Here is a 19,316-nt window from a genome sequence, read left to right as displayed (position 1 = left end):
TCAAGGTATGCAGGTTGGCCCACATATTGGTCTTTGGAAAAGCTCTCCTCTGTCAAGACGGTAGAGATTTGCTATGAATTTCAATGAGAGATAAAATTATAAGAAACAACAGAAAGGCATATTCCAAATATCACCTTGCTGCCTGTGCTTATGCTCATCTTAAGCCTGGTGATAGGAAGAGTAAGAATTTAAGGGACAATGAAAACTGGGATGTGTGATCTTGAAAGACTCTTTGGAGGGCCAAGGTTGTCTTAGTATAAGACAACTCAATGTCAATGGTGTTCCATGACCTGCATTTTTCTGGCTCTCAACATAATTCATGATGTCTATCAGAGAAATTTTCTTAGAAATAAAGTTTTTCTAATGTTTTGTTTTCCCCTGTATCATAATTTTTAGATGTTTCATTTTATATTATTACTTTCTCCCCTAAAACACCTTATTGTAATTGACATGCCAATTACAATTGGACAAAAATCACATCTTCAATTCAATGTATTTGATTTTCTAAAATCATACTTTTAAAAAACTGTAGCCTGGACTACCCTGTAACTCATTTTGTAGCCCAGACTGGTCTGAAATGCCAGTCCACATACCTCTCAAGTGCTGGGATGAATATTTTCTTTTCTGTTGAAATTGAAACATTCATACCATAAATGCAAGGTCTTTAAAAACTAGAACAATACCATGTACTTATGTGGGTTTCTTGCGAAAGACTTTGCCTCAGGTGTTTGTGTGTTTCTAATAAGATTTAGTTGACTGACCTTATTCAATTCGTTGGTGTATTTAAAATGTTCCCTAGAAACCATAACCATCTGAAAGTTTATAAAAGGTCTGGTAACCTCACTTGAATTATCCAAACTTTCACCTTCTGTGGGTTTAACTTCATTTCATGAGAGGAACCTTTGACTTTCTTGATGTTATCTGTATAGTTTCCTTTCCTATGTGACTGGAGCTCACAAGAGTTGCTGAGTGATCCAAATTTATTTGAAAGCCAAAGCATCTTAATCAAAATATTTTGTTTTGTTATTCTGGCTCACTTCATTTTTGGAAGAAACAACAGCAGATTGGGAATTACAGGAGGATGAAGCCAGAATGGCTTGTGACTTGGTTGTTTTAGGCCAATTAGCAATACACACAGGCTACAAAGATGTTTTGAATGCATTTTACTCAAAAATACCAATATTTCCTTAAACTTTATAATAGCACCACTATAACTTGGCCTTTTGTAGGCTTTGCTGCATGTGAAGGGGATTTTCATAGAAAAGTATAATTATATATAGATCTTATGTATGAAAAGGGGATAAAATACTTAAGATTAAAGTTATCTGATTATTATTTGTGTGTCTATCACTTATTCTTAATTTGCAGAGAAGGTTCTAAAAGTCACAAAGATTTCTCCAAAATATCAGTTGATTCTTTTTGAGTAAAAAGATACATTACTTTTGAAGTGGGAATGTAGGAAAACTAATGCATCACTCTAACCAGATAGGCATTTGCAAAGCACAACAGTGATGTGGGTATTGGATCTGGGAACAGAAGGTGATTTTGCTATGAGCTCTGTTCAGCCATGTGAGCTTGGGAAAATCATAAATTCTCTGGCTTTTGTCAGATAATCTCTAATATCTATTCCAACTCAAGTAGCCTTGTACTGTTCAGTGTTGGCGAAACCTCAAAGATAGAGAGCACCAATCAGAAAAGCAGGGGGCAGGTCTCTGATAAGTTAGGTTTCTGAAAGTGTCTATTTGCATGCAGTTCTGAATGAAGTGAAGTGATTTTTGTGATGGTGACACAAACTCAAACTATATCAGGGGCTGCCAATGAACCCATGACTCTTGTTAACACGGTACACAACAACTTCAAATGCCAATACCATTCTTTCTTTTTGTTTTTGTTTTTTTTTTCTTTCTGTTTTTATTGTAACAGCTGGACCAAGCAACACTCTCCCTGGCTGTGAGGGAAGATTTCCTTGATAATAGCACCGAAGCCAAATCTGTAAGTTTTACTCATGTTCAACTACATGTCTTGTCTGGCTGCTGTTTGGTTTATCGGTTGCTGTAAGATGTCTATTTCTTTCCCGGAAATTATCATCATAACTTCATTGATCACATTCCAAGCATAGGAAGCAGAGATCTTTTATTTAGGCCAGTGGTTCTCAACCTGTGGGTCACAGCTCCCTTGGGGATTTTTATCAGATATCCTGCGTATCAGGTATTTACATTATGATTCATAATAGTAGGCAAATTGCAGTTATGAAATTGCAATGGAATGATTTTATGGTTGGGGGTCACTACAATGTGAGGAACTGTATTAAAGGGTCGAAGCATTAGGAAAATTGAGAACCAACACAATTCTATTTCCTGTCTTGTAGAAGTAGGAACATCAAGTTTGTGTAAGTTCAGTGCCCTCATCACCTAGATGAGGAGATAGTATATTCAAATGAAATAACCAAGACAGGAGTTTGCAGTCAATCGTCAGAAGAGCCAATCATTTACTATCATTTTCCAAACTGAAGGAAACTTCAAAACTGTATTGGTTTAAAAAAATCACCCTAGAAGCTTCTTATGAGGATCTAGCCATGGTGATTATGATTTAGTAGACAAGATGGGATCTGGGACTCTATTTCTAGCATGCTCTGGGTTAATGATGGGCAATGACAAACAGAAAGGATGGATCAGATTAGAATTCTAGACTTAGCTTGGAAACAGGGTAGTTTCCTAGACATTGGACAGGGCTAGTTCATTTTGACAATTTGTATTCACTTTGGAAATTTTATTATCCCTCCAAACAAACCTCACACCCAGGTCTCCTGGGTCTGTGCTGATAGCCTCTATATGTGGAAGGTTCTGCAAACTAGCCAAGATCTTAGGTATCTTTCAGGCAGAGGATACTCATCAAAGGGGGTTTCCAAGTTTTCCTTCTTGAGTCAACTCTTGCCAGACTAGGGAACCTTCACTTCTGCTGCTTTCTCAGCAACCAGACTTGAAATCATCTCCTCTCCCTATAAATAGTTAACCAAGTCAAAGTGACACCATCTTTACAAGTTATTCTTCCTCCAACCACCTGGCCCCTCGTTTCTATCCATACTGTCCTAGATCATATTTCTGTCCACTCTTGCCTTAACTATGGCCATTCATATTTAGTTGTGACCACCTTCACTTCAATAGCCCTTTAGCACCACTTGGCAAGTTCTGTTCCCACACTACCACTCCCAATATATCTTGCTCTCAAGATACAGTCTAAATTCCCTTGAAGAAGCTCAAGGCCTCTTCATTGCCTACTTTCAACCTGTCTCTCCCAACTTACTTCTTTTTGTTCTTTCTTCAAGAGAATAAGGACCTATCTATCTCTTACTATTCCCAAACCCTACATCTCTCAAATTGTATGCTTCCAAATTTCTGGGCTGTAATCTTCCAGTTCTTCAGCTTTCATGCATGCAGTGGCTTTATGAAGAAACATTTTTGCTTGCCTCATGTTACAGGTGTTTCATGTTTATCTTCGTCACTAGAGCACATACTGAGTAACAGTCTCAAGCATTATTTAGTTTTTCATTTGTATGCCTTCCCCCATCATGTACAGCCTGCTGAGCAAGCCACCTTGTATCTGTACTGAGCTAGTTGAACACTTTTTAGTAGACTTGGGAAGGGCAAAACATTCTTTCCAATTAAGACTATTAGCCAGGCTTGCTGACTGAATTTCATTTATTAAAAGACTGGCCATCTACCAAGAAACATATAGGTCTTAAGGTGAGTCACACAGTAAGAATAGCTTTCAGGGTCACAGTATACCTTAGAGATGAAATTTCATATTTGGTAGTTGCTAGGTTTCTCATCATCATTTCTTCCTTTCCCCACTGAGCCAAGGAAGACAACTCCATGGAAACTGAAACTGAAAAGACACAGGACTCCATTCACTATAATCATCTTTTATTTCTTAGTGTGAAGCTGGGTGAATGGAGCTGGATGGGAATAAATCACACTTCGCATTAGTGTTCATGGATCAGGTCCTCTGCTTTTAGACACAGTTCTTTCCCATTACTTTATTAAAGCATCACTTGCCTGTGAAGGAGACACCTGACCTTTACCTTTCTATTCTGGACTCATTTGGAGATGTTTCTTTTATCCATAATATCACCAGTTACCAGAAAACTAGTTTGCTTGATGTTTGATGCCTGGGCAAATCTATCTGCCACAGAAATAGTGCGTGTGCACTCATCACTCTTATTTTTCCTCTCAAAGTGGCAGGTAGGTGGCTGGCATTGCATAATGCTGGCATCGTACTCTGAGTACAGGGTGAAAACGAAGGAAGCTTATTTCCACCTACTGTTTCTGCTCTTCTGTATCTCTAAAACATACATCCTACCATGCTGTTGTCATGGCCACATGCTTCTTTATCTCTTACAGTATCGGGATGCCCTTTATAAGTTCATGGTGGACACTGCTGTGCTTTTGGGAGCTAATAGCTCTCGAGCTGAACATGACATGAAGTCAGTGCTTAGACTGGAAATTAAGATAGCCGAGGTAAGTCTGAGTTGCAAACCTTTTCTTTTCTTTTTGCCATGCCCTTTTCTTTTCCTTATTTTGTAAACAATACAGTATCAATTTCAATCAAATGGTAACCATCTGTGTCATTGCCTTCTGGGTTCAAGATAGTAATTGCACCTTCTATGGGAAGTAAGAAGAACCACTACAGGAATTAAGAGCTCCTCATTCCTTCTACTTCTGATTTAAGCCTAGTCGATATCTATGTGCTACTCTACTGTGATTAAAGAATGCCAGCAAGGAAACCTGTTTTCTCAGAGAAAGTCTTATAGGACTCAAAGAGAAGACAGCTGTTCAATAAATACTTATTTCATTGAAAGTTGGGTTTCCTTTCTTTCTTCCTTCCTTCCTTCCTTCCTTCCTTCCTTCCTTCCTTCCTTCCTTCCTTTTTTTCTAGTGCTGTGAGGTGAATGCAGGGCATCACACATGTCAAGTATGTCACCACTACTAGGCTACACCCTCAGTTCTGGAAGGTAAATTTTTATGGACATAATCTCTTTTAATTTAAATTAAAAACAATCTTATTTTATATATCAATCCCAGTTCCCTCACCCTCCCATCCTCCCATGCCCCCCACCGACCTCCCTCCCATCCCTCTTCTGATCCGTAGAAAGTGTGAGACCCCTGGAAGGTAATTTTTAACCCAACCTGCTTTTTTGTATTATTCCTACTCCATGTGACCGATAAATTTTGATCTCAGAGAAATTTATCTATCAATATTGCATGTGAGGTTTGATGCAGAAATTGTATAGGACACACTTTAAGGCTGCCTTGTTGGTGCTATTTTGTGTCTACCATTCTTTACTTTTACATTCCTTTTTTTTTCAAGACAAGATCTTACTGTGTAACTCCAGCTGTCCTGGAACTCCCTAGGTAGATAATTATAGTTTGGAATGCAGATACCTACCTGCCTCTGCCTCCTGGAGTGATGGGATTAAAGGTGTGTGCAACCACACCCAGTGGTGCCTAGTGTTAGGTTCCCTCTCCCTCTCCCTCTGGGCCTTAAATTCTTTCTGGCTCATGTTAGAGACAAAATGGGGGTGGGGAACCAATTTGTTGGAGAATGGTAAATCCTAAATGGCTTTGTTTATAGAATGAGTGTTTTCTAGAAGAACTAATGTATAAAATCCCTAAATGTTTTCATGTTCAGAGAGAATAAATATGGTGACATTTACTTGTGGGAGACCTTAGTGATTTTTTATTATGGAAGTTGCTAAAAACTCTGAGGTCCAAGTATTTATTGGTTTTGTATTTTGTAAACTGGTGGTAGTATGTTGAGATATGGAGTTGGGATGAAGGGTAGGGTTGAGGAATTTGGTCTCCCCTTACAGTGATGATATATCTTTAACTTCCTACTTGAAACAGAAAGGCTCTTTCTGGGGGCTAGGTTGATGACTCAGTAGGTTAAAGCAATTATTGTATAAGCATAAGGATCAGAATTCATGTAAGGCCAGGAGTAGTGGTACCTGTCTATAATTTTAGTGCTTCTACTTGGAGATGGGAGGCGAAAACAAGAGAATTCTGGGAAGCTCAGGAACCAGTTAGACTGGTATACACAGTGCAGTAGCAGACAAAAAACGAGAGATCCTGCCTCAAACAAAGTAGGTGAGGAACAGTGTCCAAAGTTATTCTCTGACTTACAGGCACTCTGGCATATGTGCTCTTCTAGTTCATTCTTGAAAACTCTTTCATCAATCCTGTGTTTACTCTAGGGCATATAATGCTGTCCTTAATATTTTCTCCCTGCGTCTTTCTACTTCACTCTGTATTAAAACGTATTTTCTTTTATTGTTTTTACAAAATGCAAATGATTCTATTTAAAATTTCAACAGACATTTGTTTCCAGCCTTGAGGAAAGTGGAGAAATCTTGGGTAAAACCACAACACATTATTTTTGATAAACCTGACATGGTAGGGCTTAATTGTTTACATTAGCTTTTTGATTATCTGGGTAGGAAGCCACCTTTCAAACCCCTATCCTGCTATTCCAACCCCAGGTAGTGATGCCAATGGGCTGGGTCAGCCCAACGGACCAGCAGATACTGACCAGTGCTGGCCTCAGCTGTTGCTTAAGTTCTACTGACCCAGTTCTCTGGGCCATGGGATTTTGGTCCAAAGTAGTTGCTTTTTCTTGAATCTGAGAACGAAAATATAAGATGTCTAAACACGGAAAACACCACACATTTATCCACTACTGCAACCCTAAAAGATCATACAACTCATTTATCCATTCCTAAGAAGTCCTATAAAATGTATTCTTTATCTCCATTTTTAAATTTAAATTAGAAACAAGCTTCTTTTACATGTCAATCTTAGTTCCCTCTCCCTCCTCTCCTCCCTTGCCCCTCACCGATCCCCCCCATCCCAACTCCTTTCTGCTCCCCAGGGAGGGTGAGGCCTTCTTTGGGGGATCTTCATGGTCTGTAATATCATTTGGAGCAGGGCCTAGACCCTCCCCAGTGTGTCTAGGCTGAGAGAATATCCCTCAATGTGAAGTGGGCTCCCAAAGTCCATTTGTGTACTAGGGGTAAATACTGACCCACTATTACCAGTGGCCCCATACATTGCCCAGACCTCCAAACTGATTTCCTCCTTCAGGGGGTCTGAAACAGTCCTATGCTGGTTTTCCAGCTATCAGTCTGGGATCCATGAGCAACCCCTTGTTCAGGTCAGCTGTTTCTGTGGGTTTCTCCAGCCTGGTCCTTCCTCTCTGCAACTGGATTCCAGAGTTCATCTCAGTGTAAAACGTATTCTTAATGAACCCAATTTCACTTTAAAAAGTTTATTATTGCATGTCCCATGAATGTTGTGAAGCTTCTTGCAGATGTGCCTGTAAGCCATGTCTACAAGCTGTCTGGATTCCCTTCCAAAACAAATAGGAGGCCCAGAGTAGAGTACTAATTTGAACTGAAGGTGTGATAAATAGCATGGAAGGCCATGCCTTGAGCCAGAGAGTTAGACCAAAAAGAAATCTAAAAACAGCTGGGCTGAGGCAAGACCGAATTGCTGAGAGGGTAAATGAAGTGACAAATCCATTGTGTGGAGGGGAGCAGCTGCTACAGAGCTGAAAACAGCTTTGAGGCCAAAGGGTTTCAGCTGGAGCTTGGGCTCTCAGTTGAGAAAGGAGGAGGGTGGGAGAGACATGTAGAAATCCTCTGAGGCAATGCTTTAGGATTCAAAAAAAAAAAAAAAAAACAAGGAAATGGAAAGGAAAGGGGCAGGTCACCTCTGCAATGGAGAGTGGGGAGGGAGACAATTAGACACTAAAGGACTTAGAAGAGAGGGGCAACTGCCTTTCATTTAGCCTTTGTGATTTTTCCTTGAAATATCTGTGATGGTGTTTTTTCTTAGTAGGAATGTTCCTCTCATTCCCTTAGTCTTCAGGTGACTCGTCACATCCCAAATTACCCAGATGCATAGTCTTAGGGAAGTTTATGAGACTCAGAAATAAAAAAAGCCTTATCAAATCTGAATGAGTAAAGATTGCTACAAAATATGCATGTACCCTATCTCTGTCTGAGAGCCTGAACAAGTAGAGAGAGGACTTGTCCATGGAGTTGTCCTGAAGTAGAGTTCAATTGCAAAGGCTTGTTAGAGAACATAAACCTCAGACAAAGTCTTCAGTTAAGTGCCAGCCATGGAGATGGTGATAATGGGCAAGAGGCATGAGGGTAGGAGAGTTGTAGGTGACAGTTATGGGAGATGGCTAGATGGATGCGGGGGAGTAGAAAGAAGGCCCTAAAGCAAAATAATAATATGGGTAAGGGAGCTATGGTTGGTCAATGGACGGGGTTAAGATGACTCTTGAGGAAGAGTCATTATTGCAGTTTTTAGACTAAATATGGAAGAGGCTAGAAGCTTGTGAATTGTCTGCCTAGGCGGTGACCAAATTCATACCTCTAGCAGTGGGAAATCAGAAGGTCAAAAAAATTATCCACAGGTGCCAATGATATGCACATAGCTTCCTTTTTCTCATTGACCATCCCCTAGAGGTGAATGAACTGAGGTCATTGTCAGAATACCATAGGTAAACATGGAATGTTGACCTTAGTTGTGCAACTTCAGCTTGGTTCTCAAAACTGAGCCAGCGATGGACTTGGACCATTCACATGGTAGAGGAGAAGGGCATTCTGGGAAATTCTTTTTGTACTGGGGACAATATTTCCCACTGAAGAGGATATCTAAGTTTCTTTTTATTTTCTTTATCCTGTCTAAAATGCTGTTTGCTTGTTTTTTTCATTTTTTCTCCACAGCTGGGCATCACACCAAAGTCTTGAAAAAGTTGATAATAATATACAGATGTTTTGGCACATGTGAAAAGCTGTCATGCAATAATAAATTATTCATTTGAAAAAATAACCCAAATCTCTTTTTGACAGATAATGATTCCACATGAAAACCGAACCAGTGAGGCTATGTATAATAAAATGAACATCTCAGAACTCAGTGCTATGATTCCCCAGGTTGGTGAAAACTCTCTGCAAGAAAATTTTCTGTTACCTGATATTTTACAAGGGATTATATTTCATCTGTGTATAAAAGTTAGCCTTGTAACTCGTAAATCTTACTATTCATCATTTGATTATCTTTCTTTTCAATTATCACATAATGTACCCTTGTGTGTGCAGTGGGATTTCCTCAGATGTAGAGAATACTAAGAGCTTTCTGACAATGGCTTAAAACAGGAAGGCCACTCTTACAACACAGCTATGGGCACTAGTTGGTGTTTGTTCAGCTGTTTAACATTGTATAGACCTTATCTTGACATTTTACCCTCCTCAGGCCTTTTTTACTTCATTTTGATAACATGATTATAAAGTGACCACTGTAGCTCTTCCACATTAGGGCAAGGCAAATGCGGAAGGACCCATGGTCCCGTCTGACTTGTTTATTTTACCTGGGTAAACAGAAAAGTCCCTTTTCAGAATGTTCCTAGATGACTTGATTTTAATTCTGACTAGAATTTGGTCATGTGACCATCCCTGCTATGGGGCCAGAGGTCAGGAAGTGGTTGCTAGACAAGTAAGTAACTGGTTTGGAGGTTCACTAGTAGTGGAGGCAGAAAAAGGGGAAAGAGTTGGCAAATGGCCTTTAGTGAAGCCAATACAAAATACGAAGCAGTGATTGTTTTAGAGAAGCACGATGCTCTATAGAATGGAGGTGGGTTATTATGTTGTGGCTTTTTGCCCCTCCTGGAATAAGAGAGGTCACACAGAAGAGAAGACCAATAGTGTGCTAAGGGATCTGTATCTGACTTTAGGGGAGGAAGAGGGGGAACATGAGAGTTACAGGGAGAGTATTGAGGGAAGGAGAGTAAGGGATTAGAGGAGTGAACTAAACTCACAGAAGAGAAGGGCTTGGAGAGAAGTAAGGCTAAGGGAACAAGATAGAAAGATGGTGGGTGAAGAGGGCTGGAGCAGCCGAGGGAGTGCATCATATATTACAACATGAGAGTGTCTACTGTTCCAGAAGTTTGTGATACAGAACATAGGCTCCATTTGTAATGAAAGCCATAGGTCTGAGTGGCAATGATTTGGCTTCAGCTTCTGGATAAGCAAATGATGAGCAGTTTCATCGTTAATGATTTGGATGGTATAGATTATGCTCAGCCTACTCTACTTGAATGCCTTCCTGCTTACTTGCTGCCTTAACATAGGTTTCATTTGTTTTCTCTATCCTCAGTTTGACTGGCTGGGCTATATCAAGAAGGTCATTGATACCAGACTCTACCCACACTTGAAAGACATCGGCCCCTCGGAGAATGTGGTGGTTCGCGTCCCACAATATTTTAAAGATTTGTTTAGGATATTAGGCTCTGAGAGGAAGAAGTAAGAACTTCCATGTGCATTTTACTGTGGCTTTTGTTTTCTCTATAAATTAGAAAGGTCTCCATTTTTCATGTGCTTTGAAAATTGCTTTTAAAGAAAGTTACAGCAAAACAGTCACAGGGAAAATTACAGTGCCCTTTGTGATAAATTGGCCCACATCATTGTCTGGGGTAATTCACTTGCCGAGATGACAACAACTACACAATGGTTTTTGTCCCTTATTTACCCTAATTTCTTATTTCTCCATACGTTTTCTCTGAGAACCTAAATGGTTTATTAGTTTTGGGAACTAGTTAGTGATGATGTATTTCCTGAGATTTCTATATAAAAACTCCCTCCAGTCCATTCTTGGTCTTTTGCTGCATTTTGTTCTTTCTGTTTATTTTTTGTCAGCAAGTCATTTTCTGGCAACAGACCAAATTACCTGTGTGGAAAAGACAAGAATACTTTGAGGTCTGTAGGAAAATTGGATGGATGAAACAACTTTAGGAATGATCACGTTTCTTATTTTAAATAATGTTTAGGGTTTGTAGCTTTGCTAGCTTAGGACTACAGTGAAAATGTCCTAAAAATGCTCATTAAACCATTTATATTTGATACAGAAAATGAAAGGTGAACACGTTTAGAAAAACAATTCACTAAAACTAATTGCTGTGCTATGGTAAAAACACAAATATTTTATGATTCAGATACTGTCCATGTTTCCAAACATTAAGTTTCTTTTTACAGGTGCTTACAGAAATCCTAGGTATAAAATTTAGCATCTAATGCCTACTTCTACCCCATAGAAACATCTAGATTTCAAAAAAGCTGCAGCTGTTTAAGATATCTTCCATGTTCATTGATAACATACAAAAAAAAAAAAGAAAATCACAGAAGAAACAATAACTTTACCATCTAGGGAGAAATAGTGATCCTTTAGAGATTTGCTAAGTGAAAATTGAATCTGACAGTGGGTAATCCTATGTGATGGTAAGCTTTTCTATTCCAATGTGCCCTATCTAGGGCAAGTGCTACCTGCCATATCTCCTTAGGCCCTTGTTGAAAATACATATGCAAACACCATCTCCTCCACAGAGTCTTGTGTAGTAGGTCTGCAGGGGGGCCAGAAATCTATATTTCATTTTGTATTATGAATGTTTTGTCTACATGTATATGCAAGTGTGTACCACGAGGGTGCCTGGGACCCGTGGAGGGAAGAGGAGGGCATTGGATCTCCACGGGACTGGAATCATAGTCAGTTGTGAGCTGACACATGCGTACTGGGAACCCAACTTGGGTCCTCTGGAAGAGCAACTAGTGTTCTTAATAACTGAGCCATCTCTCTGGCCCCAGGAATCTTAATTTTAAACAGGCATCCCAGTATAGTTTTATGATTCTCTTTTTTGGGGATGAGGAAAATGGGGAGGGATCACTGTATTATAAAACTACTTTGTAAACATTTCATAGCTCTAAAATTAGAGGTTAAGCATCCCTTATTCAAGGAACATGGGCCCAGAAGTGGACATATACTTAATGAGATATATTGGTAATAGGATCCAAGTCTAAATACAACATTCATTGTATTTCATGTATGACATATGCATGTAGACTTACAATTTTATATAATATTTGTAACATATGCATATTTTGACTGGGACTTTTCACAGGAGTTAGGTGTGGACTTTTCTATGTATGGTGTAAAGTTACTGCTTAAAATGTTGTAGATTTTGGAGCATTTTGGGTTTCAAGTTCCTCCATTGGGGTTGCTCAACCTGTACTAGGAAATGAAACCCAAGTACTCTTCTTTCTCCATATGCCATTGTGTTGCTGAGCACATTTTGGATTCACATGCTGGTTTCTACCAAAAGGAGGTATTTGCCACACTGTGTACTCATTGTTCAGGAGCTAGGGAGTCAGTTTCTTCTGGTGACTCTGAACTTCATTCTAAGATAGTAGGAACTTTTGGAAATTGTATTAATTTGATTTTTTCCAAAGCTTAATTTATAACCAGGGCCATAAAACTCTGGTAGTGATTGTATTTTATAAATGGGACTTTTTGTAGCAACTGCAGGAGGAAAAACTGGAGGGAGATTTTCATGTAGTTCATGTTAAATTGATAACTTACCCAAATTGAACACAATGAACAACTGTAGAACAACGTTTAGATAGAAGGCTCCTGCAGATGTTATGTTCATAGAAAATTTCACTTAAGCATAAACATAAACCAAGATGTTTTACAGTTTTCTAACAACCAACTCATCAAAAAATGGGAGTTCCACGAACACTTATGAGCTTTTTAAGATACTATATGTGTCTTGAAAAGATTGACAGCACTTTCCATGTCATAGTAAGGTTTCACATTGCTGATTACATTACTTTTTGAGTCTGTCTTCTTTCCTGCTTTTGTCCCCATTTTATGTGTCTGTCTTCCAACCCCCTCCTCTCTCCTTCCTTCCATTCCCCTTCTTAGCCTTTGTTTTCTAGGTCCTTGCATTGTGCTGAGCAAAAAAATGTACTTCTGGACTGAATTCCCTGCTGATCTATCATATTTGGACCTCACTTGTGTAATCTGAAAAGTCTAATTGAGGAAAGGTCTTCTAGGGTCTCCATAGTTACTGTATGTGCCAGGTGCTGTAAAAAGTGTCTATAAACTCTCATTGCCCTATGATCCTGTAAAATATATGACAGGATAGTTCTGTCTTGTAGCTTGACCTTCCTTTAGGATTGTGGAACTCTCTCCATTCAGCTGGTGGCTAAAGAAAGAGAGTAGGTGAAGGATTGTATAGGTGTTTGTGGAAAGGCCTTCAAGTGGGATAAGTCAATTCTGTCAACATTTCCTAAGACATGACTCAGCCTTGTGACACATCTAACTGTAAGAGAGCCTGGGAAATGGAGTCTGTCTGTATGTCTGGGGGAGAAGGAGTGTGATTTTCCCTAGAGATACTTTTATCAAAGAAAGAGCTTATACTATTCTTTTGAAATGACTAGTGTTTTTTGTTTTTTGTTTTTTGTTGTTTTTGTTTTTGTTTTTGTTTTGTTTTGTTTTGTTTGTTTTTACAGCTCCACAAATCTTGCCACAACTTAGTGAAATAGCTTTTGTAGTTTTGAAGTGCAGCATAGTGCCTCTCACATAGTAGGCACTTTAAAGTTTCTAGACATTTACCAAATGCTTTACCACCACCATGTGTGACCTGTGATCAGAATCCCAAAGGATAAGAAATATTTCTTCAGGTAGGGAAGAGAGGAAAAAGGCCATGCTGAACATCTGGCATGGTGGAACTAATGTGAATACAGATACTGCCTTCGAAGTTAGAGGCTAGAATCTGACAGGCTGTTTAGGGCTCAGGATGGATAGAGAAGGCTTATTGCTTCCAACCTCTTCCCATCTGCCCTTCTATTTGGTGTTTCTGTGCTGCCTCTGTTCTGAGAATTTGCTGTTGGAAACTGTACATAGGTCACTTTGACATTGACTAACATCAAGATTAATAATGATCTGTCATCTCAGAGAAGTTCTCTAAGTGGCCTCTATTTTCCATAGTCGGTGATTTGTACAGTGACTCATAATTAACAAGCAGAGATGATATTCTGAATTGGTTCACATTTGTTTTCATACTCCATCTCTTTGTTCCATACTTGTTCCTGTATGCAAAATAGGTACTTTTAAAACTTCTTTGGTGGTTTTAGAGATATTTGTTAAACATTTCAGATCCAAATGCTTGGTACTAGATGTGGATTAGAACTTAGATTTTTTTTCTGAATTTGGAGTATTTGCATATACATGATAAGATGAGATTTCATTGTAGACACAAAACTCAACATTTGTGTTTATGTACACCTAAACTTAGACTGAAGGTCATTTCATAAGATAGATTTGGTGTGCCTGCATTTTGTGTCCTGTTATGACATTATGACATATAGAAATTTTTACTTGTAGTCTTGTGTTAATATGCAGAGCCTTTCAGATTTGGAGGCACTTTGGATTTTTTTATTTGTAGGTTAGAGATGTCCAACCTGTAGCAGCATATTTCTGATTAGTTATATCAGAATATATATATATATATATATATATATATATATTGCTAGTGTTTGCAATTCTTCTGTTATTTTTTATGTTCCAAATGTGTCTTTGGTTGGGATCAACTGCTCATTTCTTGATTGCTGCTTCAATCTTTAGATCAAGCCTACTGCTCACGTGGTAGGATGGGGACATTCCTCCTAAATGATTAGATATGTTGACAGTAATACAGAAATTTTTCTTGCGTTACTGCAGATTGAACCCAGTATCTTGCAAGTGCTAAACAAGAACTCTAGCATTGAACCCACATCTTCAACCGCTGACTCTTGGTAGGCAGTATATAAAAAAATAATGGAGCAAGAGACACCCCACCAGAAGTGATGATACAGAGACTACATTGACTCTTGTAGTTCAGGGGAGCAAATGGTTGGGGTGCAAAATTGGAGGCATAATCTAGAGGTTGCCATAGAAAAAAGAGGTGATGGTTCAAGTGGAGAAAAAGTGAGTAAGTAAGGAGGGCTGCATCCTTCAAGTTACTTCCATCTCTTTCTGACTCCATTTATAGTGATTATGCATCTATAGTTTAAAATAAATAAATAAGTGTTTGCCTTCATGATATCCTCTCAATCCAATGAAATTTCAAGGTCCCCGTAATCAGATGTCAATGCATTAGTGTAACAGTTTTAACATGTAAATCTAGAGGGCTACACATTCAGTCCATAGTGGTATTTCAAACAAAGAAAATATATACAGAAGTAGTTACAGAGATGATGGGAGAAAATGAAAGGCCAAATGAGATACAAAATGTCAATCCACATTCTTAATAACATCAAGAAGCTACCATTGTCCCTAGGACTATGAGACAATGAGAAGAGTAGTGGTGCCTTACACTAGATCTGAGGTCTTATAAATTGGAGCATTGTGAGATGCAGATCATTAGGAAGATGGGATTTTCTTACACTATCAGTTCTCAACCATGACATATATCAGAATAGACTGGGTAGGACTTGTTAACATACAAATTTCTGGGGCCCCATTACTATAGTTATTAATGCAGTGATAGATCTAGGGTAGGGATCAGGGCTTTTTTATTTGAATTAGGAACAAGATTGATTTACATGACAATCCCAGTTCCCTTCTCGCTCCCATCCTCCCCTACCCCCCAACTAAAACCCTACCTATCACAAACTCTTTCTTCTATTCTACACCTGACTCAACCTTTCTGCTCCCTCATGACCTCTGCATCCTTCCTCTTCTTCCCTTTTCATTCTTGTAGTTCCCTCCTCCCCCTTCCCATGCTCTCAATTTGCTCAGGGGATCTTGACCCTTTCCCCTTCTCCAGGGGACAATGTTTGTCTCTTTTAGGGTCCTCCCCGTTTACTAGTTTCTCTGGCAGTGTGGATTGTAGGCTGGTAATCTTTTACTCTATGTCTAAAATCCACATGTGAGTGAGTACATATCATGTTTGTCTTTTGTGATTGGGTTACCTTGCTCAGAATGGTTTCTTCGAGTTCCATCCATTTTCCTGCAAATTTCAAGATTTCATTGTTTTTTTTTTCTGCTGAGTAGTACTCCATTGTGTAAATGTACCACATTTTCTATATCCATTCTTTGGTAGAGGGTCACCTAGGCTGCTTCCAGTTTCTGGCTATTACAAATAGTGCTGCTATGAACATCGTTGAACAGATGTCCTTGTTGTATGAATGTGCTTCTTTTGGGTATATGCCTAAGAGTGCAATTGCTGGATCTTGTGGTAGACTGATTCCCATTTTCCTGAGGAGTCACCATACTGATTTCCAAAGTGGCTGTACAAGTTGGCATTCCCACGAGCAGTGGAGAAATGTAGGGATCAGGGCTTTTATACCTAGTTTTCCCAGTCATGTGTGACCTACTGGCCCAAGGACTACTTTGAGAACTACTGCCTTAGGCATTTGTCTAAAGGATTTTAGAAGACCTCATTGGCTCTTGAGAACATTTCTGGCTCACTTTAAAGAGTAAGTATGAGGAGGGAGGAGTAAATGCAAATTCAAATGGAAAGATTGAGCAATTCTTTCAAAAGCTCTTGACTTTTGACCTTTGCTTTCTCCATCTATAAATGGTGATAATAATAGCTACCCTACAGTCAGAGGCTTTGGGGAAGAATTTCATATTGCTGTCCTAGTGATGGGTTCTTTGCTGGGATAATTTTTTCCCTTTATTTATTACCATTTGGGGAAATTACTGTATTGAGAAAAATGCTTTTTGAACCAAAAGAAGGATATTATGGGTTATTTTCAATGACTGTTGCTGAGTCTGATTTTTCTTTTGTTTTGTTTTTTGATGTGTCTGATCATTATGTGGTAGTGATTCAGTCATTATGGTCATCTCTGCTCCAGGCATGGTGATATTATCACTCCTAAGCTATACCCCATATTATTTTGTCAGCAGTTTTATAACACATTGGAACAACTCATCAGTGCCATTGTCTCTCTGGGTCACCTTCCAGCTAGCATTCCATCTTCTACCTCTCAGAGATCTTGTTATGCTATTGTCTTAGTAAGGTCTTGGCCAGAAAGGCCTCACTGTTCTTTTTTGATCTACATAGATTTTTTTGAATTTTTAAAATTATTTCTTTTTAAAGATTATAATATAATAGCATCAATTCCCCCTTTCAAAATTGCAAACCCTCCCATAAACCCCTCCTTGCTCTCCTTCAAGTCCATGGCCTCTTTTTTTTAAATTAGTTATCTTAGTTATTGTTACATACGCTTATGTAGGTATAGATACATATATATTCCTAAATACAATCTGCATAATGTTAAGTGAGTGTATGTTTTCTTTTCTTCTTTTTCTCCTTATTTTTTTTTATTAGTTCAAATTAGGAACAAGCTTGCTTCACATGTCAATCCCTTCTCTGTCTCCCTCCCCTACCCCCTACCCCCAAGCCTCCCTCCAACCCCCAACTTGCCTCCCACCCCATCCACCCTCTACTCCCCAGGCAGGGTAGGGCCCTCAATGGGGGCTCCACCACATCATACTGGGCCGGGCCTAGGCACTTCCCCATGTGTCCAGGCCAAGAGTCAAGGAATGGCATCCCTTCGAGTGGGATGGGCTCTCAAAGTCCCTTCCTACACAAGGGAAAAATACTAATCCAGTACCAGGGTCTCCCTAGAGTGTGGAGGCCTCCTAATTGACATCCATGTTCAGGGGTCTGGATCAATCCTGTGCTGGCCTCCCAAACAACAGTCTGGGGTTCATGTGTTCCCCCTTGTGAGGGCCAGATGTTTCTGTGGGTTTCACCAGCCTGGTACCGGCCCCTTCGATCTTCATTCCTCCCTCTCTGCAATTGGGTTCCAGAATTCAGTTCAGTGTATATCTGTGTGTATCTGCTTTTGCTTCCATCAGCCACTGGATGAGGGCTCTAGGATGGCATAAAAAGTAGTCATCAGTCTCATTATAGGGGGAGGGCATTTAGGTTATCCTCTCCACCATTGCCTAGATTGTCAGTTTGTGTCATCCTTGTAGATCTCTAGAAATCTCCCTAGTACCAGATCTCTCCTTGGACCTATAATGGTTCCCTCTGATATGGTATCTCTCATCCTGCTCTCTTCTATTCTTCCCCCAACTCAACATTTCTGGTCCTCCATTTCCTCCTCTCCCCTCCTCATCTTATCCTCTCATTCTGACAGCTCCCTCTCCCCTACCCTCATGCTCCCAATCAGCTCAGGAGTTCCTAGCCCTTCCCATTCGGGCCCTGGGCTTTTTTTGGTTGGGAGGCTTCTATTTCATTAGGGGTTATAGGTCGATTTAAACTGCTTACCTGTTCTTGGTTTAGTTTTGGTAAGTGATATCTATACACAAAATTGTCCATTTCCTTTAGATTTTCAAATTTTGTGGAGTACAGGTTTTCAAAGTATTACCTGATGATTCTTTGGATTTCCTCAGTGTCCGTTGTTATATCCCCCTTTTTGTTTCTGATTTTGTTAATTAGCATGCTCTCTCTCTCTGCCTTTTGGTTAGTTTGGATAGATGTTTGTCTATCTTGTTGATCTTCTCAAAGAACCAACTCTTTGTAATGTTTTCCTAGTTTCTACTTCATTGATTTTAGCTCTCAGTTTGATTATTTCCTGGTGTCTGCTCCTCCGTGGCGAGTTTGCTTCTTTTTGCTCTAAAGGTTTCACTTGTTCTGTCAATTCTCTAGTGTGACTTTTCTCCAGTTTCTTCATGTGGGCACTTAGTGCTATGAACTTTTCTCTTAGCACTGCTTTCAGAGTGTCCGGTAAGTTTGGGTATGTTGTGTCTACATTCTCATCAAATTCTAGAAAGTCTTTAATTTCTTCCTCAACCCAGGAATGGTGCAATTGGGTGTTATTCAATTTCCACAAGTATGTAGGTTTTCTGCAATTTGTATTGTTGTTGAATTCTACCTTTAAACATGGTGATCTGATAAGATACAGGGGGTTATTTCAATTCTTTTGTATCTGTGGAGGTTTGCTTTGTTGCCAACTATGTGGTCAATTTTAGAGAAGGCTCCATGTGGCGCTGAGAAGAAGGTATTTTCTTTTGTGTTTGGATGGAATGTTCTATAGATATCTGTTAAACCCAGTTGTGTATTCACTTCTGTTAGATCCCTTTTTTCTTTGTTACGTTTCTGTCTGGTGGTCCTGTCTAGTGGTGAAAGGGAGTGTTGAAGTCTCCTAGTATAAGAGTGTGTGGTTTGTGCTTTAGTAATGTTTCTTTTCAAATGTGGCTGTCATCATATTTGTGGCATAGATGTTCAGGATGGAGACTTCATCTTGATGGACTTTTCCTGTGATGTGTATGAAATGTCCTTCTTCATCTCTTTTTATTGATTTTAGTTTGAAGTCCAATTTGTTAGATACTAGGATTGCTACACCAGCTTGTTTCTTGGGCTCATTTGATTGGAAAATCTTTTCCCAACCCTTTACTCTGAGTTAACATGTATCTTTGACA

At 39.3% G+C, this 19,316-nt stretch overlaps 1 protein-coding gene across 1 annotated transcript in view; it reads left to right on the top strand.

The window, feature by feature from the left end:
- The window catches only part of Phex (phosphate regulating endopeptidase homolog X-linked), a 213,574-nt gene that overhangs the window by 48,272 nt on the left and 145,986 nt on the right, over nt 1-19,316 (top strand). The window contains exons 8-11 of the mRNA XM_027432770.2: nt 1,924-1,992; nt 4,401-4,517; nt 8,918-9,001; nt 10,221-10,366. Coding sequence (XP_027288571.1) covers nt 1,924-1,992; nt 4,401-4,517; nt 8,918-9,001; nt 10,221-10,366 — 416 coding nt within the window. The remainder of the gene's footprint in view (nt 1-1,923; nt 1,993-4,400; nt 4,518-8,917; nt 9,002-10,220; nt 10,367-19,316) is intronic.

This window comes from Cricetulus griseus, chromosome X (genome assembly GCF_003668045.3).
Source record: "Cricetulus griseus strain 17A/GY chromosome X, alternate assembly CriGri-PICRH-1.0, whole genome shotgun sequence".
NCBI lineage: Eukaryota > Metazoa > Chordata > Mammalia > Rodentia > Cricetidae > Cricetulus > Cricetulus griseus.
Note: the sequence above shows the minus strand (reverse complement) of the source record. Positions and strands in the feature narration are given on the sequence as shown.